Consider the following 27,818-nt stretch of genomic DNA (forward strand, 5'->3'; position numbering starts at 1 on the left):
GGGCTTCAGTAGTTGTGGCTCGCGGGCTCTAGAGCACAGGCTCAGTAGTTGTGGCGCGTGGGCTCAGTTGCTCCACGGCATATGGGATATTCCCAGACCAGGGCTCAAACCTGTTCTCTGCACTGGCAGGAGGATTCATAACCACTGCACCACCAGGGAAGTCCCAGCCTGAATTTTCTGATACTATGATAACATGGCAACAGCAAGGAACATGTTTCTTTTCTTTTCTTTTTTTTTTTTTTGGCCTCACCACACAGCCTGTGGGATCTTGGTTCCCCAACCAGGGATCGAACCCCGGCCCCAGGCAGTGAAAGTATGGAGTTCTAACCGCTGGACTGCCAGGGAATTCCCAGGAGCATGTTTCTATATTGTGCAAGAATCAATATAAAATGTTCATTTCTAAAATGAAAAACAATTTGATTATTTCAACCAAAAATTTGAGCAGCTTCTATTTGCTATTGCTATAACTGTTAGACCCAAACAGTGCTCAAAACTTGAATTATTAAGTTAAAACGCTAAGCATATATTTCACAGGAATGGCTATACTGCTCTGTTAACGCTAATGGTTGGAATAAAGAATATTTTCAAACATCACAAGGATAAATTTCAGAAAACATCATGAGTCCATTGTCCAAATAAATCATCTGAAATATTAAAACCCCTAAAGGAAATACTTGATTGATGTGACAATAAAGGAAATGAAAAAGTTTTAACTTTGAAACAATTTTATTCAGAAACTTTTATTTTTGGCCATGCCATGCGGCTTGCAGGATCTTAGTTCCCCAAACCAAGAGTCGAACCCAGGCCTTGGCAGTGAAAGTACGGAGTCCTAACCACTGGACCACCAAGGAATTCCCTCAAAAACTTCTTAAACAGGGCTTCCCTGGTGACGCAGTGGTTGAGAGTCCGCCTGACGATGCAGGGGACACGGGTTCGTGCCCCGGTCCAGGAAGATCCCACATGCCGCGGAGCGACTGGGCCTGTGAGCCATGGCCGCTGAGCCTGCGCGTCCGGAGCCTGTGCTCCACAACGGGAGAGGCCACAACAGCGAGAGGCCCGCGTACCGCAAAAAAAAAACACAACTTCTTAAACAGAATCTACTTCGTGGTTTAAAAAGAATAACACATCTTCAACCATGATGGATTTACTACAACTTTAGACAAGAATAAGATCAACATCAATGTGTAATTGCAGCCTAGGTTTTTGCTCCCTCTTGTAAATCACATACCTACTGAAATGAGGAAACAGCTGTCCCAGCTGGGTTCTGCAGAAACAGATGCTGACCTGGAGTTGGAATGGAGAGGCTCATTAGGGATTGACACCAGTGACAGGAAGGACAGGGACAGGAAGGACATCAGTGACTGGCACAGGGAGAACCCTGATGCAGGCTTGACCACGCCTGGGCCACCCCAGCAGAAAGCTCTGGAGTTGAGCCCAAAAAGCCCAGCTCACCCATCACCTGCCAGGGCTGCCCTGGAGGGCGTGACCCCAGGTGGCCAGGCTGCTCTCAGGCTGAGGTCCTGGAGGAGCAGACAACTGGGGACTGACAGTATTTCCCCAGCTGGACAGCACGTCCTTCCTCCCAGGGGAGTCTGGGTGGCGCATCTCCTAGGCGACCACAGACTACAACTTTGGAAAACGTATGAGTCAGGCTGTAAAGTTTCTATCATTATTGACGACAAGTCTATTGTTTCACAGACAAGTATTTTTGCTTTGCTTTGTCTTTAAAGAGAAATACAGTTTATCTTGGAAATGTTCAGAGCACCGCTGTGCCCTGTTCGTCTGTCTGTCTGTCTGCCCACACGTCCCAGGCTGCAGGCATGGGCCCAGGAACGGGCCCCCGGCTGAACTCCCAGAAGGCTGATTCCAGGGCTGCTCACAGGTCCAGACACAGATTAAACAATAAGATAATATTTATTAAGGTTTAAGCCTCATCCCTGAACTTGGATGGGATGAAGATTTGGAGAGAGGTTGGAGGAGACAGAAAACAAACCCAGGTCCCGCAAGCTCACCACGTAGCCGAGGTTTTAGACTTCCTGAGGGAACCCAGGGCTGGAGGCCAAGCTGCGGGAAGCGCGTGTTCCTGGGAGGTTCTGAGTTCTGGGCAGGGTGAGAACTGCCCTGTGTGTGTGTGTTTATGGGAGCAGGGCTGGAAGGTGGGCGGGCTCCACTGTTACCTTGGTTCGCGTCTTCAACTACAGTAAGTCCCCTACATACGAACTTTCAAAGTTGCAACTTTCAAAGATGCGAACGTGTGTTCGTGTGTCCAATCACATTACGTTACTTCACGTCTGGTGTACATTGTCACGTGCGTGCATCCTCTACAAGTGGTTGTGCTTTTGCGTACTGTGCAGTACTGTATAGAGTACAGCACTAGTAAATAATAGAAGTGTTCATTTCTTTGGTACTAGTGCAGAACTTAGAATAAAATATTTCTTTAAAAATTATATTTAAAGCCATAAAATAATTTCACTCTGAAGAATTTTTTTTAACATCTTTACTGGAGTATAATTGCTTTACGATGCTGTGTCAGTTTCTGCTGTATAACAACGGGAATCAGCTATATGCATACATATATCCCCATATCCCCTCCCTCTTGTGTCTCCCTCCCACCCTCCCTATCCCACCCCTCTAGGAGGTCACAAAGCACTGAGCTGATCTCCCTGTGCTATGCGGCTGCTTCCCACTAGCTACCTATTTTACATTTGGTAGTGTATATATGTCCATGTTACTCTCTCACTTCGTCCCAGTTTACCCTTCCCCCTCCCCTTGTCCTCAAGTCCATTCCCTACGTCTGCGTCTTTATTCCTGTCCTGCCTCTGGGTTCATCAGACCCATTTTCACTCTGAAGAATTTTGAATAGGGATGTACTTTAGATATTATAGATATTGATTGATAGATAAAAATCAGACATCATCTTTTTAATCCAATTACTTCACTGTGACCACATTTGTTAAAACTGAGATCAATATTATGTGTGGTCTTTATGATTTCTTTGGATCCCTAGAACTTATATTTATTTCAGCAGACATAATATACTGGTGCAAAAAGTATTATAAACCTATTACAGTACAGTACCATATAGCCGATTGTGTTAGTCAGGTACCTAGGCTAACTTTGTTGGACTTACGAACAAATTGGACTTAACAAACGTGCTCTCGGAACAGAACCCCCTCGAATGTAGGGGACCTACTGCGTCTCCCTTCTGTCTGCATGCTCATCTCACCGTTCCCAACCCAGCCCGAGTTTGGTTCCCTGGCGCTGAGAACTGGCTCTCTGCTGGTCCCCTCCCCTCACAATCCACCTGCCCACTGTCGCCAGCCAGGGTTAGCTCCCCTCCGGCCCCGCCCACACCCCATGCCTCGCCCATCACACTGACTGCACCCAAAAGGGCTGCACTGGGAAACCAGGCCTCATCACTCAGTAACTTAAGGCCCAAGGGGGTGATGTGAGTGGGGTCCCACCACCCCAAGACCAGGCCCTTCCTCCCCTGGAGGAGGCTGGACAGGGGATGGGGAAAGGGTTCGGGGGGGTGGGTAACCAGTCAGAGGCCACAATCCTCCAGAAAACTCCTACAAAGGAGTCTCAGACAACCAGCAAACAAGGGCCCCAACCATTTCCAGCCCCACCATTTTTCTCTCTGCACAATGAGCCGGCCATCCTCCATCATCTCCTCTTCCTTAATAGTCTGGAAGTGGGGACCTGAGGGTTCAGGCCAGGGGCAGACCCCACCTGTAGCTGTGACTCCATCTCCGCTGGGGGTCCACATCACCCTCATCCTGGTCAGTCTCTCTGGCGGGCCTACGCTCTGAGGCTCTGACCCTGCACTTCCTTTGGGAGATGGGGAGCCCACTTCCCTCCGAGCAGCCCCATCACCCTCTGGAGGTGGTGGGACTGGTCTGCAGAGGCTGGCTCGCCATCCTCCCCAACCACACCACACTCCTTGGTCGTGAGCTCCCGAGGGAGTTTTCTATCTCATCTAGCTCCAAGTCAGTTGCTGGGTCCACGACGTTGGTGGGTGAAGGTCCAAACAGTGAGCCTTTTATTCGCCGAGGTGCTCACTGTGGAAGAAGCACTCCTCCACTGCACACCCCCACCACGTGGCCTTCCCCTGGCTCTGCAGGTCCCCAAGGCATTCTCCACCCGGATCTGCAAGGCCCGCCAGGCTTCCAGCGCCGTGCAGTCACTAGTTCCCAGAGTGCTCACGAATTTTCCCCATCTGGCTGTAGGCCCCACAAACAAGTAATACAGTTGTCCCTCCATATCCATGGCGGATTGGTTCCAGGACCCATCCGCAGACGCTCAAGTCATTACATAAAATGGGTAGTTCAGCGGGCACTCCGTATCCACGGATTTCGCATCCACGGATTCCACGTTCTCGGATTCAACCAACTGTGCACTCGCGGATATAGAGGGTTGACTGTACTGTACTTAAACTGCAAAACTGAACACTTGGAAGATCGTTTAGTGGGCCTTGCGGGTTATGTGGAGCTAGTAGAACAACATCTAAAATCATACATTAAATTTGATGGTCAGTGCTCAAGAAAAATGGTTTCAATCATAAATATTTATGTGAAATTTTTAATGGATTTTGTACAGACAGTGCTCAGTGTTATGCTACGGAGAAAGTCTAGCATTTCAGCCAAATAGCCAAATACAGAAACAAATTTGTTGCATCTCTGGAAGATGCAACAAATTTGCAAATCAGTTAACTTGCTTTAAGTCTTTCCTTCATAGATTTTATATTTACTAGCACATGTCAAATAAACAGTAGGAAGAATGAAATAAAATATCTGAAAGCTGGGATTGAAATAATGGAACTTGGATGAAGACTTAAAACTTGATAGGCAGCCTGTTATCCTAGGATGACAAAGCAGTTTAAAAATTCTATCAATCCTGCGTTATAGAGTTTAATAAAAATTGTAACATGGGAGTGGCTAGATAAATAATAAATAAATGAAAAATTTTAAGAGTTTGGATTTAATAAATGATATTATACATTATCTATTATGTGTTATAATAGAAAAGGCAATATCTTTACAAGATATTGTTGAAGCTTGTAGAGCATTTCACTGGTCCTCAAAGTGTGGTATCCTGAAATCTTCTGAGACACTTTCAGAGGTTCTGGTGAGTTCACAACTCTTTTCATAAAAACACAGAGATATGATTTGCCTTCTTTATTGTGGCAATATTGGCATTGATGATGCAGAATCATTGTCTCACTAAATTTGTTTTTGAAAATATAGTTATTTTTCATAATAATACGTTATTTATGTTCATTTATAATGGGCTTATTATTGTGTTTTTAAATAAACTAAGAATAAACATTTTTAACTTTTAGTTTTAATTTTTAATACAGTAAACATGTCAGGGGGCTCATCTCTTGAGACAAAGGTTTGAGAACTGCTGGATTAATTGAGCCAATGATAAAAAGTGACTGAACACATAAAACTAAGTAAGGGGGGCTTCCCTGGTGGTGCAGTCAGTGGTTAAGAATCTGCCTGCCAATGCAGGGGGCACGGGTTCGAGCCCTGGTCCAGGAAGATCCCACATGCCGCGGAGCAACTGAGCCCATGCACCACAGCTACTGAGCCTGCGCTCTAGAGCCCGCAAGACACAACTACTGAAGCCCGCGTGCCTAGAGCCCGTGCTTCACAACAAGAGAAGACACCGCAATGAGAAGCCCGTGCACCGCAACAAAGAGTAGCCCCCACTTGCCGCAGCTAGAGAAAGCCCGCGCGCAGCAACAAAGACCCAACACAGCCAAAAATAAATAAATTAAATAAATAAATTTATTTTAAAAGAAAACTAAGTAAGGGAAACTCTGAAAAGTGAGTGGAAGAAAAAGAAATAAAGAGATATGGCATACTATCAGGAGTAAAACAAAGTATCAATTCCAAGAGAGAATTTTAGATTGTTTAATTCTATGATAATGAACTTATTATCTAATGACAAAAGTGAAAATTAGAGTAAACTTTTAAATCTTTCCATTTATTGAATGGAAACTCATGCACATGATGTTTTAGCCTCGTGGATTGAAGATGAACAAAAACTAACAAAATTATGCCAACTAATTGGACACACTAATGACTTATTTTATATATACTTGATGATAAAGATGTTGACTATATTTTAAAATCTCTGAGATTATTACAAGGATTAAGAAAGATTCAGAGCCAAGAACAGCATAGTTAATATCAAGAGACATTCACTACTTATTAAGAATACTGAAATTATTCTGAAATTAAGAATGCTGAAACACCTTACGACTTCAAATTTCATGGAGAAGACTCAAGAAGAGTTTGCCGTAGTTCCCTACTGTTAAATCATGTTTCAGACCGATCCCTCACCTAACTAGTGACAGCCACATCAGAGAAATAATCACCCAACAATTTCAAAATATTAAATTATTCAGGAATTATCAAAGTAATTAAATAAGTAATGCATGCTACATCTTACATGCGTTGGTAAGAGGCTTTAATGTTATATGTTGTTTAGTTTACTTAGAGAATAAAAAAGAATGATTAAAATTATTTATTTGTATATTAACATACAGTATTGTTTGTATTAAATATTATTAAATGTTCTTAACATCACTTTGAATACAAGAAAGATTTGGTCCCTGTCCTCAGCAGCCCCTCAAGGATGAAAATTGTTTCGATAATCAATTGCTCTCTTGAAAAACGTAGTGACTTCAAACAAGACCCCTTTTTTGTTTGCTTGTTTTTGTCAATTGTTGAGGCTTCTGTGGGTCAGGAGTTCCGGTGGGGCGCATCAGGAAAGGCTCAGGTGGGGCTGGAGGATCCGGCACAGCCCGACTGGAATGAATGTCTGGTGCCTCTCCCGGGTCATGGCTTGACCAGCTGGGGTGAGCTGGATTCACTTAGAGACCCTCTCGTGCCTCATCTAGTCACTGACCCCAAGAGAGTAATACTATCTCTGTTGTGGATTGAGTTCTGTCTGGTTTCTGTCTGGCTTCCTTCCTTGGCATTACGGGCATGAGAGAATCATTCAGTTTGTTGTCTGCGGTCATCCGCTCCTTCTGGCTGCTACTCAAGGTCCTACAATGTGAAGAAACCTCGAGTTACCTCTCCGTTCTGCTCTTGATAAGCACCCAGGCCGTGTCCGGTGTATGTGGACTTTGGTGACCACGTGCATACGTTTCTGTTTGGTTCACACCCAGCAGTGGAGTCGCTGGGCCGCAGGGCACATCTCAGCACTGACAGTAATAAAGTGGACTCCAGGGTGGTTGGACAAGTCGCACTCACCAGCTGAGTATGAGTTTGTTGCTTTGCATTCTCACCAGTACTTGGTGGTGTCAGTCTTTTTATCCATTTGGTGAGTGTAATAGGATGGTCTTAACCTCCTCCTGGCAGGTCATAAGCTGCATTCTACAGCCCAGGGACATCCTCTGGGGCTGGTGTCACTGGATGAGGACCAGCTGCCTCACCTCTGAAGCCACGAGGAGCAGCCCTCAGGGACCACAGCTTCCTGGCAATTGGTTGGACAGATGGTGATTTGAAAATCGGTGGAAGTTAATTTGGGGATGTGGGTAGTGGTTTTGTTCTCTGGGTTCCCTCAGAGGCTGCGGCAGCCCCAGATCCTGAGTCAGGAGACCTGGATCCTGACACATTCCTGCTTTGTTTATTTTATATTTTATTTTATTCTATTCTGTTTATTTTATTGGCTGCGCCGTGGGGCATGCAGGATCTTAGTTCCCTGACCAGGGATCAAACCCATGCCCTCTGCATTGGGATTGCGGAGTCTTAACCACTGGACCCCCAGGGAGGTCCCTGTTTCTCATCATTACCCACCACAAACCAGCTCCAGATGTGCCATGGACCAGTCATTTCCCAAGCCCACCCGCCCCTTCACACTGCTGTCCTAATCCTGCCTGGCATGACTCTGTTCTCTCTCAAAGGCCCAGCTCAGACGCCCCCTCCAGGAAGGCTCTCTGGGGTTCTCCAGTCCCTCCTGGATGTCTCCCATGTCTCCCATCAAGGCCTTTGCCTCTGCTGTTCCCTAGGCCGGGAGCCCTCTTCCGTCCGTGTGGCCCCTCACCTCCTTCTTGCCCGTGTTCCCCATTTGTGTTCCCCACTGGGACGTAAAGATTTATTGCTCTAGCCTCCAGGCCTAGAAAAGGGCCTGAAACACAGTAAAGCCTCAATTTGTTGAATGAATACATCTTGTCTCTCGATTTACCTGTCCTGCGCCGGCCGGGGCTTCCCACGAGCCGGGGGATCTGTTGAGAGCAGAACTAGATGGCACGAGAAGCAGCTCCTCGAATCTGGAGTCAGGTGAGGCTGCGGTGTTTCAGGTGAATCAGGAAAGTGAGTCGGGTGCACGTGAGGAAGGGTTCCCCGCGTGCAGGTCCAGCTACGGTGACTAAGCTGGGGCGGCTGGTGCAGGGAGTGGGCAGGGGATGACGGAGGCGGAGCCAGGAGAGTGAAGGGGGCACACAGCAGGTCTTCATTCAACAAGCGTTTGTTTAGCACCTGGATGGGAGAGAGGTTTGGGAGCTGTCGGGGAACACGCAGGAGGTAAAGCAGGGAGAGGGGCTGAGGCCAGACGGGAGAGGAGGGTGGATTTGGTACAGCTACACAGGCCACGACAGGGTGTTGGTGGGTATTAGGGAACCTCCCCTGATTTTCTTGTTTCTAATATTATCTTCAAACTTCCTTTTTTAAAAAAAATACATTTATTTATTTATTTTTGGCTGCGTTGGGTCTTTGTTGCTGTGTGTGGGCTTTCTCTAGTTGCGGCAAGCAGGGTCTTCTCTTTGTTGTGGAGCACGGGCTCTAGGCGCGTGGGCTTCAATAGTTGTGGCATGAGGGCTCAGTAGTTGTGATGCACAGGCTTCGTGGCTCCATGGCATGTGGGATCTTCCCAGACCAGGGCTCGAACCTGTGTCCCCTGCATTGGAAGGTGGATTCTTAACCACCGTGCCACCAGGGAAGCCCCCTCTAATATTACCTTTACTTGTAACAAAAGCTACAGCATATTAGTGTAGACAAACTTGAAAATACAAGGGACATCCAGTCTTGGCAGAGATACTCATAGTCTCTTGCTCGATCTGTTTACAATTTTAGAGAGTGAGAGGGATATTGGTAGTGTGTCTATTTTAAACTATGTTGAAGTTTAGTTGTGTGTTCACGTATGTAGATTTCAGAAAAGTATAAATGGTGCTATGCTATTGGGGCCCCCGCTTTCCTCCCCTCTTTCTTGTTTGTTTCCCTTTTATCTGCGTTCACCTCTCCCTTCCTCTCCTCCCATGAGACCCATGTCAGCAACCTATTACAGATTTTCCCCATGCAATGACTGTCATATACAAATATATATAGACCGTTGGTTATAAACATGTATGTGGAAAACATCCTTCCTGTATGTCAGTTTGACAAACGTGAGATCATATGATACACTTTCCTGAATTTTGCTATTCTCAGGTATTGACTGATGGAATTCCTCTAAGTTAACTGGAGCAAAGCTGGTTAACCCTTTTTAAATGGTTACATAACATTCCATGGTGTGGACATACCAGAATATATTCACTCATTCTCTGCTGTTGGACATTCACTGCTCCCTGGTGTGTGTGTGTGTGTGTGTTTTGGCCACTATGAACACTGCTATATTACATTAATCCTTTATGTATTGGTGCTTTTATTTCTTGGAATAGATTCCCAGGAGTGGCATTGCTTGGTCTAGGTATATGGATTTTTAAATGTAATGGATTTTTCCAGATTGCTTTCCTAAAGTGCTGTCACAGTTCCATTTCTACCTCTTTAATTTTCCCAGTCTATGGGCAATAAAAAGATGTTTTATTCTTCTTTAATATGTTTTCCCCTGGAAACTAAGGAGTAGGCACATTTTTTTCATATATCTGTAGGCCATTGGATTTGCTCTTTTGTGATTTGTCTCTTTTAATGGAATGTGTCAGAGTTCTTTATGGAATTATATAATACACACACTTTTGCCATTTGCCTTGAGACTATTGTTTTTCCAAATCCATAATTTACCCTTTGCTTTGTTTACAGTATCCCTCATTTCACATTTTAAATGTGCAAACATGTATTTCTTTTCCCCCCTCCCCCATCTTTGGGTTTCCTGTGCTAGTTGGTAAGTTCTTTTTTTTTTTTTTGCATTTAATTTTTCAAATCCATCTGAAAGTTAGCTTTTCCTAAGGTATAAAAATAAAACTCTACTTTTAAAAATTGCTCTTCCGGGCTTCCCTGGTGGCGCAGTGGTTGAGAGTCCGTCTGCCGATGCAGGAGATGCAGGTTCGTGCCCTGGTCCGGGAAGATCCCACGAGCCGTGGAGCGGCTGGGCCTGTGAGCCACGGCCGCTGAGCCTGCGCGTCCGGAGCCTGTGCTCCGCAACGGGAGAGGCCACAACAGTGAGAGGCCCGCGTACCGCAAAAAAAAAAAAAAAATTGCTCTTTCATTTTCCCAGGATAATGGATTAAGTGAAGCACCTCTGTTTTGTGACGTCTCTGGCATTCCTTTTATTCCCGTCTGCTACGTTGGGCCCAGGGACTTCTGTGATGGAAGCAGGCGTAGTAGACGTTTTACTGGAGGACTGGCCCTGAGGGTTGGAGTTCAAAGTCAGCACAGTGGCTCACGGCAGAGTTCATGCAAGATGTAGAGAAAAAATGTGACTCTGGGTCAGTGAGGCGGTAAAGTCGAGCATCTCTTAAGAAGGCCTGTGCCAGTCTGTGGGGACAAACAGAAGTGGAGGTGACAGTCTGAGACAGCACCACCAAGCCAGGAACCAGGGAGGTGGCCGAGACTGACCCCAAGACTGTGCAGGATCTCACCTCTAGTGGTGCAGACACTCCTGCAACAGATGCAAGGTAAATGGCAGACCGAGTCCAACCAGATCATTGGAAGAATTGAGGACATGAGCAGTCGCATGGATGACCCGGAGAAAAACATCGCAGACCTCGTGATACAAGCTGGGGGGGAAGAGCTGGATGGTGAAGACAAGACCCCCGCTGCACAGAAGAGCTGAGTGGTGCTCATTTACACTGGAATCTGGAGCACCCTTTCTACAAGCCAAGAGAAGCCAGATGGCTTTTTGCAGCTAACTACTATGCATGGACATGTTTTATATTCGAAAGTGTGCATTTTTTCAGCACATGTTATATAGTTAGTTTATAGAGTGATTTCCCTCCCCTGCCCCCCCCATGTTTCCTGAACACGGTAACTTCACATCTTGGACCTTGGTCAGTTGTGCTGTTAAACACGAAAACTTTGGCAGTTCCTGAAAAAGAAAGAAAGAGAAAGAGAGAAAGAGGAAGGAAGGAAGGAAGGAAGGAAGGGAGGGAGGGAGGGAGAGAGAGAGGTGGGGGGAGATAGAGAGAGAAAGAAAGAAAGAAAGAAAGGAAGAAAGAAAAGAAAGAAAAAAGAGAAAGGAAGGAAGGAAGGAAGGAAGAAAAGAAAGCCTATGCCAACCAAAGAGGGGCTGGGAACCTAGGAAGAGTAAAAAAGTGGAGTCAAGGAGACAGAGGGTTAGGATTTTCAGTTGCCTCGATGGGTGAGGGCCTCCAACACTGTTACCCAAGGTCAGAGAGTAACCCTGGCTTTGGTCCAGCTCACTCAGTACCGCTGGGGCTTTGGCTCTCTGGTGGCTTTGCAGGATCTCCTGATACAAGCATTCTCATCCACTGTACACTTCACTTCTTCATTCATCCAACAAGTGTTTATGAGAAGACGACATGGAAAAAGTGCCTACCCTTGAGGAGCTTATTCTCTAGCGGGGGAAACAGACCATAAATAGGATAAATAAAATAGCTAGGAGGTTAGCTAGTGACAGGGACCAAGGAGGGAACTAAATCTGGGAGGGAGGGAGGAAGTATGGGGGGAGGGGCCCAATTTAAGAAAAGGTGACCCGGAATGACTTCACTGAGGTGACATCGAAGCCAAGACCTGAAGGAAGTGAGGCTGTGATCCATGTAGAGTGGAGGAATTCCAGGTACAAAAGCCCTGAGGGAGGGGTGTGCCTGTATCCCAGCATGGCTGCGGCTGAGTGGACCCGCGACAGTGATTGGAGATGACGTCACAGGGAAAACTGGCCGGAGGCTGTAGGGTCCCACAGGTTCCTGGGGCAGATGAGAAGCCTCTGTAAGGTTTTTAAGGAAAGAACAACATCACAGCAGCAAAACTGAGCAGAAGTTGTTCCCACCCCTAGAAGAAACGATGATTGTATGATGCAACCGCTGTGTTAGCCAACTAGCCAGCGCCACGGTGGCAATCATGTTGCAATATAAGTGCATCAAATCACCGTGTCATGCCCCTGGAACTTACACAATGCTAAACGTCAACTCTATCTCAGTTAAAGAATTGGGCAGAAAGCAGAGATTCCCCACATACCCCTGCCCCTACGCACGCACAGCTTCCCCTAGCATCAACACCCCACCACAGGGTACATCTGTTACCACTGATGAAGCTGTGTGGACACGTCATCACCACCCAGAGCCCAGAGTTGACATGAGGCTCACCCCTGCTGTGGTGCATTCTGTGGGGTTGGAAAAACATCAGAGTTGAGAGAAGTTTCCCTCTCTTCCTACTTTGCTGAGCGTTTTTTTTTTTAATTGAAGTCTAGTTGATGTACAATATTATATAAGTTACAGGTGTACGATACGGTGATTCACAATTTTTAAATGTTATCCTCCATTTATAGTTATTATAAAATATTGGCTACATTCCGTGTGCTGTACAATATGTCCTCGTAGCTTATTTTGCTGAGAGTTTTTATCGTGAAGGCATGTTGGATTGTGTCAAATGCTCTTTTTGGTTTACTTTTTTAAAAAAATTAATTAATTAATTAAATTTTGGCTGCGTTGAGTCTTCGTTGCTGTGTGCGGTCTTTCTCTAGTTGCGGCGAGCAGGGGCTGTTCCTCATTGTGGTGCGCGGGCTTCTCATTGCGGTTGCCTCTCTTGTTGCAGAGCACAGGCTCTAGGTGTGCGGGCTTCAGTAGTTGTGGCACGCGGGCTCAGTAGTTGTGGCTCGCGGGCTCAGGAGTTGTGGGACACTGGCTTAGTTGCTCCACGGCATGTGGGATCTTCCCGGACCAGGGCTTGAACCTGTGTCCCCTGCATTGGCAGGCGGATTCTTAACCACTACGCCACCAGGGAAGTCCTTGGTTTACTTTTTGACAGTTGAACTTTTCCTCAGAAATCAGTAAGAGGGCTTCTGACCTGTATTTGTGTGTTACAGCCTGTGGGAGCTTGATTAACGTGAACTGTCCCTGAAACTGACACCCTGGCCCTCGGGGCTCATGAGATCAGGTGTGGTGAGTCCCCTGGGGGATGACAGCAGGGCCGCTTGCTCCCCCATCCACTTCCTGCCAACACCCCCCATGCTGGGCTGACCTCGCCTGTGTCTTGGGCTTTGCATCTAGTTCCGCTGACCTCTGCTTTTCTGCTCCGAGACCCCGTGCACAGTCTTGGTCCTTGTTGCCTGTGGTTCTGCTTCTTGCTTCGAGAGAGGCTCCCAGCCTCCTCGAGCTTCCTTCCTGAGAGGCTGGCCCGCCAGCTGTGCCGCTGACCTCAGACGGGGGCTCCCAGAGGCAGAGGAGGTGGCCTGGTGCCCTGCGCTCAGGACAGAACGCTCACTTCCTCCTGTGCTGGCTGAAGACCTCGGATCAGCAGTTCTCCCCACACCTGGTGATTACAGCAGGACTGTAAACAAAGCCTCTCGCCTCTCAGGAGCAGCGCCTGCACACAAGCCCAGGGCCTGCACACAAAGCCGCTGATTTGCACCCTGAGGGCAGCCTTAGTTAGGAGATGATTAGGGCGGGTCTGTCTCTGTAATTAAACCAAAGAAAACTAGCTCTCCAGCCTCTTCATCGTACGTCATCCAGACCTTCCGACTGCACTACCAAATGTTTCCCGTGCCAGCGAACCCTCTCTGCCACCACCTGTTTCTGAAGAATCACGATCTCCGTTTCTACAGAAGGCACAGAGGCCCAGAGAGGTGAGGGAAAGGCCGAAGACCCCCCAGCAAGGATATAGCACCATGTGGAATCAAACCTACTTTCATTCAAACAAGCACAGTGCAAATAAGGTCTGGCCTCCTGGGTGTGGCTTCTTCCACCGGCCTGAGGTTGGACCAGTGGGGCAGTTCTCAGGTTTTCTCATCTCGGAATCCTTCATACCCTATGGGTGGGTCTCACACGTTGAACCAATCTTTCACCTACTTGTTGTTTTGTGCATCATGCGTCGGTCATTTGGAAAATATTGGTTCATTGGGTTACGCTGCTTTTCCAAATATGACACATTTCATCGTACAATATTTTAAAAAATCACACATATATTAGATCTCATCAGAAACATCTTTCAGGAAGGGAAGCTATCAAGGCCGCCGTGGTGAATATCAGTTTTCCACCATTCTAGTTTTTGCTTGAAAACTCAAATTTCATCCCGGGCAATAATATAATAAATACCGGCAGTGTTTTCTTCTCAAAGTGATAGGCTCGCTTCCTTCATTTTCACGAAAATGTCTTCGCAAAACCCAAGCCTGAATAACCGGCTTGTCGAGTGTGCTCTCACGGGGGTCCACGGCGGGTGGCCAGAGCTTCCCGGGAGACAACCATCACCCCTCGCTGTGCAGAAGGGCTTCCTGTGTCCTTCCCGTGTTGTCCCACGTAACATTAAAAACAGGCACTTGAGGGTTGAGATTTAATAAAATTAATAATTGTTACTGCATCATCAAGACACTCTTATGGGAAACTGGCTCTTTTTTTTTAAATGGCAAGTGCCTGGCGGGGAAGAGTACGGTGACCACTGGCACAGTGTGTCCAGATTCCTGCTAGGGGGTCACCATCGCTTTTGCATCATCAATGCAAATATTCACATAGTGAAAAAGACAATTCACGTCTTAGTGTTACTACGAAAATAGTTTTGACCTTGCAGACCTTCTGAAAGGGTCTCAGGACACTTGGGCAACCTGTGAGCTGCTGGACCTGGGTTGAGATATCTACCTCAACGTCAGCCTCTTGCCGCCAGCAGGTAGGGACCCCTTCAGCCCCTAAGGCATGGGAGGCCTTGGTCGCGATTCTGGGCAGATGAGCCCAGGAAGACCACGAGCTGTGACTGGTTCATTTAAAGCGAATTTTCTCTTTTCTTCCCCAGCATCTCCTGGGCAACGCTCCCTGGTTGGGACCCTTCCCTGGGAAAAGCTCGCGCACATTGGGTGGGACAGACAGGGCCAGGACCCAGCTGCGATAAGGCCGAGTTGGATGCTGTGTGAGGATGTGCTTGGGGGACTCAGGGGGACCGGACATCAGGGAGGGTCTTGGAGGAGGGGGAGGAGTGAGTCTTTGAAGGGGAAGGGCTTCCTGAGGCAGAGTGTAGGGGGGAAGTCTGCAGAACCCCAAAGGGGAAGAGTGTGGGGAGGCGGAGCTAAGGGTCTAGGGTTCCAAGGTCTTGGAGGCTGGGTCAGCCAGGGCGTTCAGTGCTGAATAAGGAATTTGGATTTTATTCAGCAGACCACAGGGAGGTAATGAATGATATAAGTGATTCTATATTTAAGGCAAGCCCCAATTTTCCTAAAGAAAAAATTAAAAAAAAAAAAAAAAAGTAGGGTATCGTGCTTCCCTGGTGGCGCAGTGGTTGGGAGTCCGCCTGCCGATGCAGGGGACACGGGTTCGTGGTGCCCCGGTCCGGGAAGATCCCACATGGCGCAGAGCGGCTGGGCCCGTGAGCCATGGCCGCTGAGCCTGCGCATCCGGAGCCTGTGCTCTGCAACAGGAGAGGCCACAACAGTGAGAGGCCTGCGTACCGCAAAAAAAAAAAAAAAAAAAAAAAAAAGTAAGGTATCAATCTGAGTTTAAAGTTTTTGGAATGTTGACAAAATAGTCAGATGTCTAGTTATAATATCTAATTTATTTAGTTACACATGCATATTTAAAATAACATTATATACAAGAATACATCAGTACAAAATATTGCTTTTTTTCCCCATCTCCCATTTCAAGTAACAATGTTATTCACACTATATGTGCATCTGGGACACCAAAGTCTTCATCACGATAGAGCTACGGTTTCTCGAAGTGTTTCTCCTTGTATCTAAGTTGTTTGCGATGCATGAGACACGTGTCCCACACTGGTACTGGGAAGACTAACCCAAGTCCCACATCAGCACGGTCCTCCCCAGCCCCCGCTTGTCATCCTTATAACAAAACTACTCACTTATTGCTTTTGAACTTGCTCTCTGATGCTGGTTTACAAAGTCCAACTCTAGTAACAGTGAGGGGAAAACCCCTGGGATCACTCGCAAGCTTCTTCTCACTCCTCTTTCAACCCATTCCAATAGGAGGCATCTGTAACCCTGCAAAGCTTGCATGGCTTGAGGTTGCCGGGGGCTGAAATGTGAGGGGAAACCAGAGGTAGAGCAGTTGCAGGAGATGACAGTCTGGCCATGGGTGTGACTGGAGAGCCCCAGGCGGGGTCGCCATCATGGACAGTGCAGTTTGCTGGGGTAGGGGTGAGAAAGGGATGAAAGCTCCGAAGAAAGAGCCAGAGTGGGCCGGGCAGGACCCCGCAGGGGCTTCCCGGGACCGACCCACCCCCGTGTCCCCCACCTCTTGTCTGATGAAAAGCTTTAGCCTCCTAGGCCTTCCCCGAGGTCCAAAGAGCAGATTTAATCAGAGAAGTGAGAAAATGCAAAACCAAAAGGAAACAGTCAAACAGAACAAAATAGTAATAGTTTAGCCATAGAACAAAGCCAAAAGACCTTTAGTTCCTCAAGGGCTATAGGTAACATCCTGAGCCGTATCCTTGAGCTGTTTTGCAGATACTGAAACCCCCACCAGGTGGAAGAAGTTAGCTGCATGCTGACCACCAGCACACAGACCCCAGACAGGTTGGAACCAGAAGGCTGATGACTGAGATTCTTGAGCCACCACCCTGTTACCACACCTCCAGCCAACCAGAGACTTGTGCACAAGCTTATCACACACCCCTTGACCTTTTCCCTCACCCTGTCTTTAAAACCCTTCCCTGAAAGCCCTGTGTCTTTAGAGCAAGAGCTGCCAGTTCTTTGCTTGGGGTTCTACAGTAAATGCTGCACTTTCCTTCACCCTGTGTCAGTGGCTTGGCCATGCTGTGCGCGGGCGAGTGGACCCGAGCTGGGTAAGAAGATAAGAGGACAGCCTCCTCAGGCAGTAACGGAGGATGTGGAGCACAGACATGGCAGGGCTGGGCCAGCAGTGGGCAGTCATGGGCGATGCTGATGTGGAGTCCTGGTCCATTTGGGGGAGGGGAGGGGAGGGTACAGTCTTGAGGGAACAAACAGTGGGCATGTTCCAGGGCAAGACTGCGATCAGGAGTCCATGAAACTCGGGTCCACCTAGGCTGCCCCCAGCAGGTCACTCACCCCAGCAATGTGTCAGGGTTTGTTTCCTAGGCAGCAAGGAGGGTGGGCAGTGTCTGCTCTGGGGACACGCCCACAGCTGGCCCCCAGGAAGCGTGTGCTGAAGGGAGAAGACAGAGGAAGGGGAACAAGGCACCCGAGCCCTGCGGGAGGGACCTGAAAAAGAGGCAGCAATGGAGAGGGGGCAGGAGAGGCCTGGTCAGGGCCTCAGGGGCAGGTGGCATCGAGGACCTGGGGGACAAGCTGGAAGGAAGTGGACCAGGCAGGATTTGTGCAAAAGCTTCCACCGGGACCCTGGTGTGACCCACCAGCCCGGACTCAGCCCTGAAGGGAGGACACGTGCACTGTCCCCAGCAAATGCACTGGGGGGCTGAGGCTGGTCTGGGCCTCTTCCAAGCCGCACCCCCGGGGGAGACGCCTGCCTGGACGGCCTCAGACCTGCCCAGGCAATGAGACAGCGGGTTGGTGTCTGGGTCCCCTCGGCTTTGACAAATACCTGAATACTGATAAAGGATTTATGTGCTTGAGTGAATGAGTAATAGATCTCAAATTACACTTCTGTGGCCCAATAGAAGGGAATGAAAACATGTGTTTCCCAATTTACAGGACAGGTTCTAAGGCCGTGATTCTCAAAAGTGTGGTCTTGTGAGCAGCAGCAGCTGGGAATTTGCTAAAATCCACATTCTCAGGCTCCACCCTAGACCTACCAACTCAGAAACTGTGGGCAGGGGGGAGGGGTGGAGGCCCAGCAATCCATTTTAACATGTTCTGTGGGGCATCCTGATGCACACGCAAGTGTTAAGAACCGCTGCTTTAAGCTAATGGAATGTTTTTAATGGCTGCCTGGACTTGATTCCCCTGGAGAATTCCTTTGCCTCCAGAGCCTCAGTCTCCTCATTTACAACGAGGGAAAAGTACACGCTTAGAAGATTGTCACACGGGTTACCTGAGAGAGAGGCCGGCACACGGCAAGTACACAAGTGCTGGTTATTCTCGTGAAAGGAGAACTCGGGAGGGGCTGATCACCTCTTGGCATCAGCTCAGTAGGGAGCTGGGTTTTCCAAGCTTGGGGTTTTTATATCACCTGCGTGTAATAACTCTACATTGGTCCCCTTGTTTCTAGCTTCTAAGGCTCCACATTTCCCGGAGCTCTACAGAGAGCCCCACGGGGCTGTGGCTGCTCCTAGGCCCACCCGAATCAGAGAGCAGCCTGAAGGGCCCGGGGTCAAGGTGCCCACCCCTCGCTGTCAGCCAGGTGACGGCGAGGAAATGGAGCCGCACAGCCACCGGCCCTCTGGGGGCACGTGGAAGGGCGCGGGCAAGAGGTCACGAAACCTGGTGACCTCTGCCAGGAAGGGCTTTGGGAGGGTGTTAAATCACTGGCTCAAATGGCTGTCTTGGGGCTTCCCTGGTGGCGCAGTGGTTGAGAGTCCGCCTGACGATGCAGGGGACACGGGTTCGTGCCCCGGTCCGGGAAGATCCCACATGCCACGGAGCGGCTGGGCCCGTGAGCCATGGCCGCTGAGCCTGCGCGTCCGGAGCCTGTGCTCCACAACGGGAGAGGCCACAGCAGTGAGAGGCCCGCGTACCGCAAAAAAAAATTAAAAAAAATAAAAATAAAAACAAAGGGCTGTCTTGAGTGAAAAATACCAGCACCCACTTCAGATGAAGCTCCAACCTCTACCTCCTCGGTAGAATGGAAGCTCCAGGGGGCCCAGAGGTTTTTTTTACCCCTTCCTGCGTCCCTGCACCATCAACACTTTGTAGGTGAACACCTGCTAACCCGGCAGCTCTCTCATTAGAAAGAACAAAGGGCCCTTTGCCAAGATGGGGAGCTCTGCTTGGTCTGGAGGCCCAGCTCGGGCCGTTCCATGAGGTGCCCACAGGTGGGGTTCTTACCGGGATGGAGGTGGAGGCCGGCGTGGGGTCATTTCGGGCTAAGCCTGGCGGCTATTCAAGATCGGGGAGTCAGGCGTCCGAGGAAACGCCACTGTCACAACCCTCACTTGCTCCTTGGCAAATGGCAGCTGCCTTTGGCTGAATGGAAGCCACTCTATCCGGGCACCTGCCCGCCCACCGCCGACGGGGTCCAGCCACCCCTGCCTGGGCTCACGAGTGCTCCCTCGGGGGCAGCTGAGGAGCAGCCCCGTGGGTGCCCCATCGTGCCCGGGCAGTGCGCCAGCCAGAGCAGGCAGCGTGGAGGGACCAGACGAGGAAACACCCGTTGGCATGAACCACGAAGCGGGAAGAGCTCCAACTCCGACTGACAGGCAGCAGACGGGCTTTCCTCCGTGGTCACGAACGCCCTCCAGGCTTTTGCTGGCCCTTTCCACCCACCCCCCGAGTCCGCGGAGGACCCCACTTCCTACTCCTGAGCCCAAGCAGAGGCCTCCGCGGCGTCCCAGGGCTCATCTGCAGAGGGCCCCGCACAGCAGCTGTCCTGGTGGGTCTTTGAAGCTGTAACCTTGAATGTCCTGCTGGAACTTACTCCTGCTTCCGGCCCCAGCCAAAGCCCAGACACCTTGCCTAGTACGTAGAAATGGTCAGCACTTACAAAGTTTGTGATAATCATTGCCCTCCCTCATTTGAAGTTTTTATCACTCATTAACAGAAATGCCCTTCTATTTCTGGGTTTTATTGTAGGTGCTGAAGTGGGAATGGTGTTTATCCTTCAGAAGGAAGTTGGGAAGCGTGCAAAGGCCCTGGTCCAGAAGGTGACCATCCAACAAAAGGCCAAAGACCTGCCCTTTTCCCAGGCCTGAGTAACTCCCCCCTGGAAAAATGAGGGAGTGTCTTTTAGTTCCGTGAGTTTAGGATTCCATTTTGAGAGAATATACAAAATGACCAAGGAAGGTTTACTGAAGAAAAATTCTCCAGAATTCACCAGTATTTTGCAAACATGCTGAGCACATGCGATCATTAGTGATTACATCAATCTGGTAGTACTGTAGTCAAGGTCCTTTTGGTTGTGCAAAGGAAAAACTCCCTTGAGACTGACTTTTAAAAAGCCAAAGTGCATCCTAAGGATACCCGAGGAACTGATGGAGTCCACGGCAAGGATGCAGGACTAGAGCCAGAAACCTTCACCACCTCCAGGCTACAAGGCAGCTGCTCTCACCCACTTGCTCTCGTGTCTGTCATTTCTGCTTGTACACATCTCTGCTCGTCCACGTGGCACCGGCTCAGGGGTCCTGACTTGCAAGTGCCCCATACGTGCTATCACCCCAGACAGGGACTGGGATGTCTCCTGCCCTTTGCAAAATTCTTTGGATAAAGAATGTTCTTGGGCCTGTTTGGATCGGGAGAAGATCAACCCTGGTCTGATCAACTGGTGTGCGGGGGAGGGGAGGGACGAGGCCCTTGTGTACAAAAGGCCCCACAGCACGGTACTGAGAGAGGCGCCCGCCGCTTCAGCAGTGCTTAGCTATCAGTACTTAAAACAAAGACGTCTGTACTTTTCTATTCAGAGCGACCTTCCCCTCCAAATGCTTACTGAACTAGCCAAAGCTTCAGAAACGTAAATGACCGGCATTTTACAAACTTGTACTGAAGCTGAAACCCAAGCAGAAAAGGTTACAAAAAGTTGCTCCCTGTTTTACTGACCTTCACTGGGCTAGGCTGGTACTTGTTTTTTTAATTTTCATCACATCTTACATGAGTGATGAAGACACGCCCAGTTACAAAAGGTACCCCTTTTCACTGACATTTTTTTTTTTTTTTTTAACAATATGCATTGATGTCAACATCGTGATAAAGCCGGATGTTCACCTGATTCACTGCACCTATAAAAACCCTGCCAGGGAATCCTATTTTGTGGGCACACCACACAGAGCCTGGCACTCGAGGTCAGATGATTCCAATCCTGATCTGAAAATAAGCGCAAGGAGCTCCGTGAGAGCATATGTCTCGTCTGGCTACCAGTTTCAGGCCACACTTTGCTTCTGTGTCCTACAGTGGGTGGGGCAGAAAAAGTAACTCAGTCTCAAACTTGCTATTCTTTTCCTTTTAAGAACCTTACAACTACCGACATCTCTAGCTCCGAAGCACACAATGCACACAAAGACATGACTGGACAGTATCTTAACTGAAAGCACTAGCTTAAATAGCCTAGAGTCTTACGGAAAATGTTATTTCAAACCATGCAGAGGCAGCAAGAGTCACCCAAAACCACAGTTTATTCTATGACCTTTATATTGCTTTTCTGTTATTTAAAGGTTGAAGCAAAGTGAAGTGGATGGAAATATTCTGTTAAAAGAACAAAGTGAGTCAATCACAGCATATGCATCTAATAACACCTCAGGTCTATGCCATACGCTCCAAACACAAGGCTGAGTCCAGGAGTGGCTCATGTTCTGGGTTCTTGTAAAGCAAATGGAAATATTGGGAAGAATCAACACATCTCAACAGAGGAGCCATAAATGCCCTGAAAGCAGAAAGTTGACACAATTTTAAATATAATTCATATATATATATTTTAAAATCAAACACAATTAAATAGAATATGGTTTAAGTACATGAATACTTCACTTTAGAAGAATAACAGAGGTGGTACATAGTACCAAAAACTCATACACAGCCTTTCTGCTTCTTCTGTTGATGAAACAGTGCATATCTATACAACCAAATATTGCAGTGGAATAAATTCTCTGTTCATTCAAGACTTTCTCAAGGACAGAGGTGATAATTATATATTCATATGTGTATATATGTATTTTTTGCAAAGTCTGAGCACAAGCAGTAACACCTAAGAGAACATTCTTTCCCTCCAACAGTCCATGTGGTGAGGCAGCACTGGCACCGCCTGCATGGAGTGTGCTGGCTGACAGGGCGGCCCCGCCCATGGCAGCGAGGTCCAGACCCTGAAGCTGACCAAGTGGAAGTGCAGGGAGGGGCCTCTCGTTGCCCCACAGACAGAAGAAAAAGGCCACAACCTGCACATTTCCCAGCGCAGAGCAAAGAAGAGGAGAGAGTCAGAACTGAGTGCCTCTCTGTCCCCACACCTGCCCGCCCACCTTCTTTAAAAACTCTACAATCTGGGAATAAACATTTTGTTCAAGGAACCACAGGGGAAAACTGGAGTGATGGCTGTTGCACATCCCTTTCCACAAGTACTCTGAGGGGAGGTGACGTCACCGGAGCCCAGAATCTCGGAGGAGCAAGTCCTACCACTTGCAGTGCAGAGGCTCGCCCTTCCGGCAGCGGGGGAGCTGGTTTTAAGAGTACTGCGTCTCAGGAGCAATTAAAACGTGAAAACCATACACTGTCACCAAAGGGGAGGACAACGTCACCAAGACTTGACTCACGGCCCGTTAGCTTCCTTCCAAATTAACGCCTCTGCGCAGACCCCGCTCCCCGGAAGAAAAGCCACCTGCTGGCACCACACTGCCTGGCTCCTGAGGGGCCGACTCACCTGCCTGTTCAGAAGACCAAGTGAGGCCCCTCTGGTACCCGCTGTCTGATGCTGTTGGGGTGGGTCACCGCCAAGGGAGGTGCATCAAATACCGGCTCTACGCCTCTGCGTCTCCCATAGCGTGTGGCCCCTGCCTATCCCAGTGGAGTAACACTCTTCCACACATGGGTTATTGCCATTGGAAAACTAGTAATTCTCTAGTAATGTAAACACCACCACTCTGTCTCTAGACCTTCACTGTGCGATCATCACGTGCAGGCGTGTCTACGCGACACCCTGCCGACGGTGGAAGTCTAGGATTGTCTGCCATTCTGTCTTGGGAACAACAGTGAGAAGAAATACAGTGCTCTGTTTTCACTGGCTGTGGGGAAGAATCCAACCAAAGGAAAAAAGTGCTCCTATTTTCCAAAAGCAGATTTCCTTTATCTCAGGTCTTGAGTCATAGCTGATGAAAGAAAGGAAAAGAAAAAGGTAAGGTACATTTCTACAACCAGTGAAACATTACCATCACAGATTAAGGAATAAGGGCACCAACACTTACACTTGGTGAGCGCCTACTACATACCAGCGTTCATGACAGCCAGGACCTGACTACAGTCACGGGAGGTAAAATGCCCTAATTATCTTCATTTACAGCTGAGTGAATGGAAGCCTAAGGAGGCCAAGCAACCCACCTGAAGGTTATATAACGAGGACTGGCACCCAGACTTGCTTTTATCTTTCCGTTTTGGCAACAGATACTAGAACGGAACATCTACTTTTTGACAGATAATTCTGCTTCTAGGAATTAACTCTAAAGCATACTCATAAGAGAGGGCAAAGACTTACATACACATTCATCAAAGTATTGTTTGTAACAGGGAATGATCCCAAATGACCTAAGTGACCATCCACAGGGGATTCATTAGATGAAGACAGAGCCATAATATGGAATGCGCCAAAGCCTTTAGAAAGAAAACAGAGCTTTGTTCTTCTGGCCTCCTAAGACCAAGCTTCTGAGGCTGAGCCCTCTTTTTCACCACACTGGGGAGGAAACAAACATCACAGAAGACATGGTCCCTGCTATTTGTGAGATGGGACATAAACACATGAAACAATTCAGTAATGCTGTGAGGTCATTTACATTAAATGCCCAAGTGCTTTCTATAGACAAATGTAGAGTAGGTGATTCAAAGCAGAGAGGTATCCACAGGGGTTAAAGAGGGGTTGGGTACTCCTTTGTGGGTGCAGGACTTCTCACATTCACACATTCATGGAATGAGAATTACAGGGGATCTTAGATTTTCTTGTCCAACTTCTCTGATCTACTGATAAGGAAATGAAGGGACCGGAGAAAATTAACTTGCAAAAGGTCACACATACTAAAAATGGACTGAACGAGGTCTGCCGGCCTACTGCTTTTTCCATACCAATACACCGCTGATTCCTAAGGGACAGACAGGACAATCATCTTGGCCAGCCAAAGAGAAGGTCCAGCAAGGTTAAAAGCAAAATATATCTGTGTATCTTAGAAATGAAAAGCATACGGTGATAAAATCTGAGCACACAACTCCAATGAAAAGCCTTAAGTTTAGACATCTGCTTTCCAAAATGGTTCTAAAGAACACGTCACAGTCAAACATTTGATCATCAGCATGACAGTGGGGAGCCACAACCTAACTACCTTGCACTTCTTTATACACCTTTACCATGTTATTTGCTATTCTGGGTTTGACTGAGCCAGTGAATACAGGCAAAAATTATCACCCTTACATAGAAAAGAGGATGGAGTCTGCAAGTAAACAGAGTTTTGGTATGAATCAGCTCAGTGAAAAGTTCAAAATTAAACCAAGCTCTGGTAATAACAGAGTAAGAAGCTGGCTACAAAGTTAGCAAGGAAAGGTGATGCTGGACCCAAATCTAAGTTCACGCCTCCATCTGAACACAGGTAACTAACATAGTGTTCCTAACTCCTGATCAAGTAGACAGAAGAGTTTAACACCTTCACAAAGAGTCTGAGCAGAGGTTCTCCTATCACATGAAGTCTTTGTGAGTCAACTCAAGTTACAGAAAGCAAAGGTGGTGGAGGAACTGGGAGTCTTTGCCTGAAGAGATAACTGGGGGTGCTAAGTGGCTGCCTCCAATTTGCTGGGTTATTTGTGTGGCTCTTGTGGGCACAGCTGGTGAAGCCATAGAAAAACAGAGTATTCAGTTGGGGGCGAGTCAGAATTTCCTAATGATTACTGTTGTTGACCTCCAGGTAAAGATAGCACATTGATCACATCCATTCAATTCACTCCTTCCTAAAGTAGTACTTAAAAAAACAACCCAGAGAGTCCGCCTGCTGATGCAGGGGACACGGGTTCGTGCCCTGGTCCAGGAGGATCCCACATGCCGCAGAGCGGCTGGACCCGTGAGCCATGGCCGCTGGACCTGCGCGTCTGGAGCCTGTGCTCCACAACAGGAGAGGCCACAGCAGTGAGAGGCCCGCGTACCGCAAAGCAAACAAACAAACAAACAAAAAACCAAACAAAAAAACCAAAGTCACATGAAAGGGAAAAGTGAGAGAAGAGGCAACAACAAAATGGAAGGTGTAAATGACTTAGTAGATCCAAAAAAAAAAAGTAATCGATATTCACCTTTATCTTTATTACTTCCTTCTTTCTGCTTTCTTTGGGTTTCATTTACTCATTTTCTAGTTTCTTAAGATAGAAGACTGTGACTTTTCCTCTTTTCTAATATAAATATTTAATGCTATAAATTTACCTATAAGAATTGCTTTAGCAGTATCCCACAAATATAGTTGTCCCTTAGTAATGGTGGGGGATTGGTTCCAGGACCCCTGCAGATACCGAAATCCGAGAATGCTCAAGCGCCTTACATAAAATGGCACAGTGTTTGCATATAACCTACACACCTCATCCTGTGTATCTGAAATCACCTCTAGCTTACTTATAATACCTAATTCAATGCAAACGCTATGTAAATAGTTGCCAGGCCATGGCAAATTCAAGTTCTGCTTTTTGGAACTTTATGGAAAAAAATTTTTTTTACTATATTTTTGATTCGTGGCTGGTTGAATCCATGGATGTGAAACCTTCAGATGTGGAGCCCACGAATAGGGAGGGCAGATTCTACTATGTTGTGTTTTCAGTCCAAAATATTTTCTAATATTCCTTTTGATTTCTTCTTTGACTAATGGGTTACTCAGAAGTATGTTAATTTCAAAATATTTGGGGATTTTCCACATATCTTTCTTTCTCTTTTATTTTTTTCTGGCTGTGCCACACAGCTTGTGAGATCCTAGCTCCCCGACCAGGGACTGAACCCAGGCCCTCAGCAGTGAAAGCCCAGAATCCTAACCACAGGACAGCCAGGGAATTCCCTCCATGTGTCTTTCTGTTACTGATTTCTTGTTTAATTCCTTTATGGTCAGAGAAGAAACTGTATGCTTTCAATCCTTTAAAATTCATTGAAAGCTTACAGTTTGTCCTCCCTACACTTTGGAAACTGCTTCCAGGAAGTGAACTAGGGATCATCTCAATGTTACCTTCCTTTCAAGGATCAAAGTCCTCTACTGCGTGTTGTCTAATATCTGGAAATAGCTGTTTCATTTAGTTTGTCAGTTTTCTAGTTGTTTATAATGAGAGGGCAATTCCTATAGCAGTTAACCCTTCAACGGCAGAAGCAGAAGCTCCCTTATGCCCTTTTAAATTTGTGTGCGTCTGGGATCTAATTCTCTCCAGTTTTACACACGCTAGATCAGAACACAAGTTCTCCTTACCTTTGTGGACTTCTCCAACGGCTGATCACACTGTGCCTGCTGCATAACGTCACTGACTATCATTTTAGCAATCTTCCAAGCTAGCTCTTCCTGGGCCTATAAAAGGAATTAAACTGTTGATGATGGTTATTCACTAGCAGAATAAGCAAACATTATTCATGTTCTAAACACACCTGTATATGCATATCATTTCTACTTATTTGGGAAGAAGCACGTCCCCATGTATGAAAGGACCCGGGCCACACTCTGGTTGTGATATATTAACATGCTCTTCACTGTCTATCCGACATCATGACTATTTTCACGTTAGGTGGTCAAAACGTCTTTCTTTCCCACTCTCATCTTTCAATGTACTTAACTATTCAAAAAGCAAGCCTCTACTTCTGAAAGTGTAACAGACAGCGAGGAAGGAAACACTGAGCTTTTGTTTCTACACTGTTACTGGTGCCTCTGCTGATTAATGGAACCTTGACTGCTTGGATATTTTTCACTGGCCAGAGTCTCTGGACTGAGGATACCTCCACTGCCTCTACCAGACAACTGTGAGATGCTAGGGAGGGCCCACACCTTCTTGTTATCTCCTAGATAAGGAAGCAGGATGTACCATGCTGCTTAAGCAAGGGAACTAAGGAAAGAGAAAACTCGAAACCTTGCTTAGAGTAAGTGTCCCTTATAAACAGGAATCTGTTTACGCTAAAAGCAGAATTTACCTCATCAGTATTTCCTTGCACCCATTTCTTCATAGCTTGAGAGAACATGGATCCTAGTAAACAAAGCCAAAGTTGAATGTAGACCTCATGCATAATTTTACATTAAAAAATGCTCTTATATAAACATCTATTTCCCAGCTTTTAAAAGATATTCTTTTTTTAAAGATGTTATCTTTTTTAAAAGATACTATTTTGGGGGTACAACCTCACCCCAAAATTAAGGAATATTACCATTAATAAAAACTGATTATATTGGCTCCATAGCAGAGTATTTAACTTGCAAATATTATGGTTTGAAAAACTCTGAAAAGCTGTTTTAGAGCTCTAGATGTTTCTTCTATTCTCCTCACTTGATGAAAGAAACTATCATGTAGTGTTACATCTGCAGTAAACATTCAAAGATCAAATAAAACCATGACGAGGATCTGGTCTTGAGATAAGAATCTAGCAGTACGTCAGGAGATGTCATGTACATCAATCTTTTGCATCAGCTCCTACAAAAGGGCTTCCAGCGCAGATTGTGCTGCTACATGCTGGATCTCTGGTCTGTGTAAATTTGCTGGGT

At 47.2% G+C, this 27,818-nt stretch overlaps 1 protein-coding gene across 9 annotated transcripts in view; it reads right to left on the reverse strand.

Annotated features, from left to right (window-relative positions):
- Positions 1-15,861: 15,861 nt before the first annotated feature.
- Positions 15,862-27,818, reverse strand: part of AKAP10 (A-kinase anchoring protein 10) — a 67,450-nt gene continuing 55,493 nt past the window's right edge. For 5 of the 9 annotated variants that reach the window (XM_022560993.3, XM_089900266.1, XM_022560994.3 and 2 more), the window contains 3 exons: positions 27,254-27,306; positions 26,544-26,639; positions 15,862-16,360 (listed from right to left, as the gene is read on the reverse strand). In XM_022560993.3, coding sequence (XP_022416701.1) covers positions 16,295-16,360; positions 26,544-26,639; positions 27,254-27,306 — 215 coding nt within the window. In that variant the 3' untranslated portion in view covers positions 15,862-16,294. The other 4 variants (XM_022560990.3, XM_022560991.3, XR_002642906.3 and 1 more) reach the window with 4 other exon arrangements.

This window comes from Delphinapterus leucas, chromosome 19, assembly GCF_059928025.1.
Source record: "Delphinapterus leucas isolate spDelLeu-1000000601 "Yukka" chromosome 19, BTC_Dleu_Yukka2, whole genome shotgun sequence".
Taxonomy (NCBI): Eukaryota; Metazoa; Chordata; class Mammalia; order Artiodactyla; family Monodontidae; genus Delphinapterus; species Delphinapterus leucas.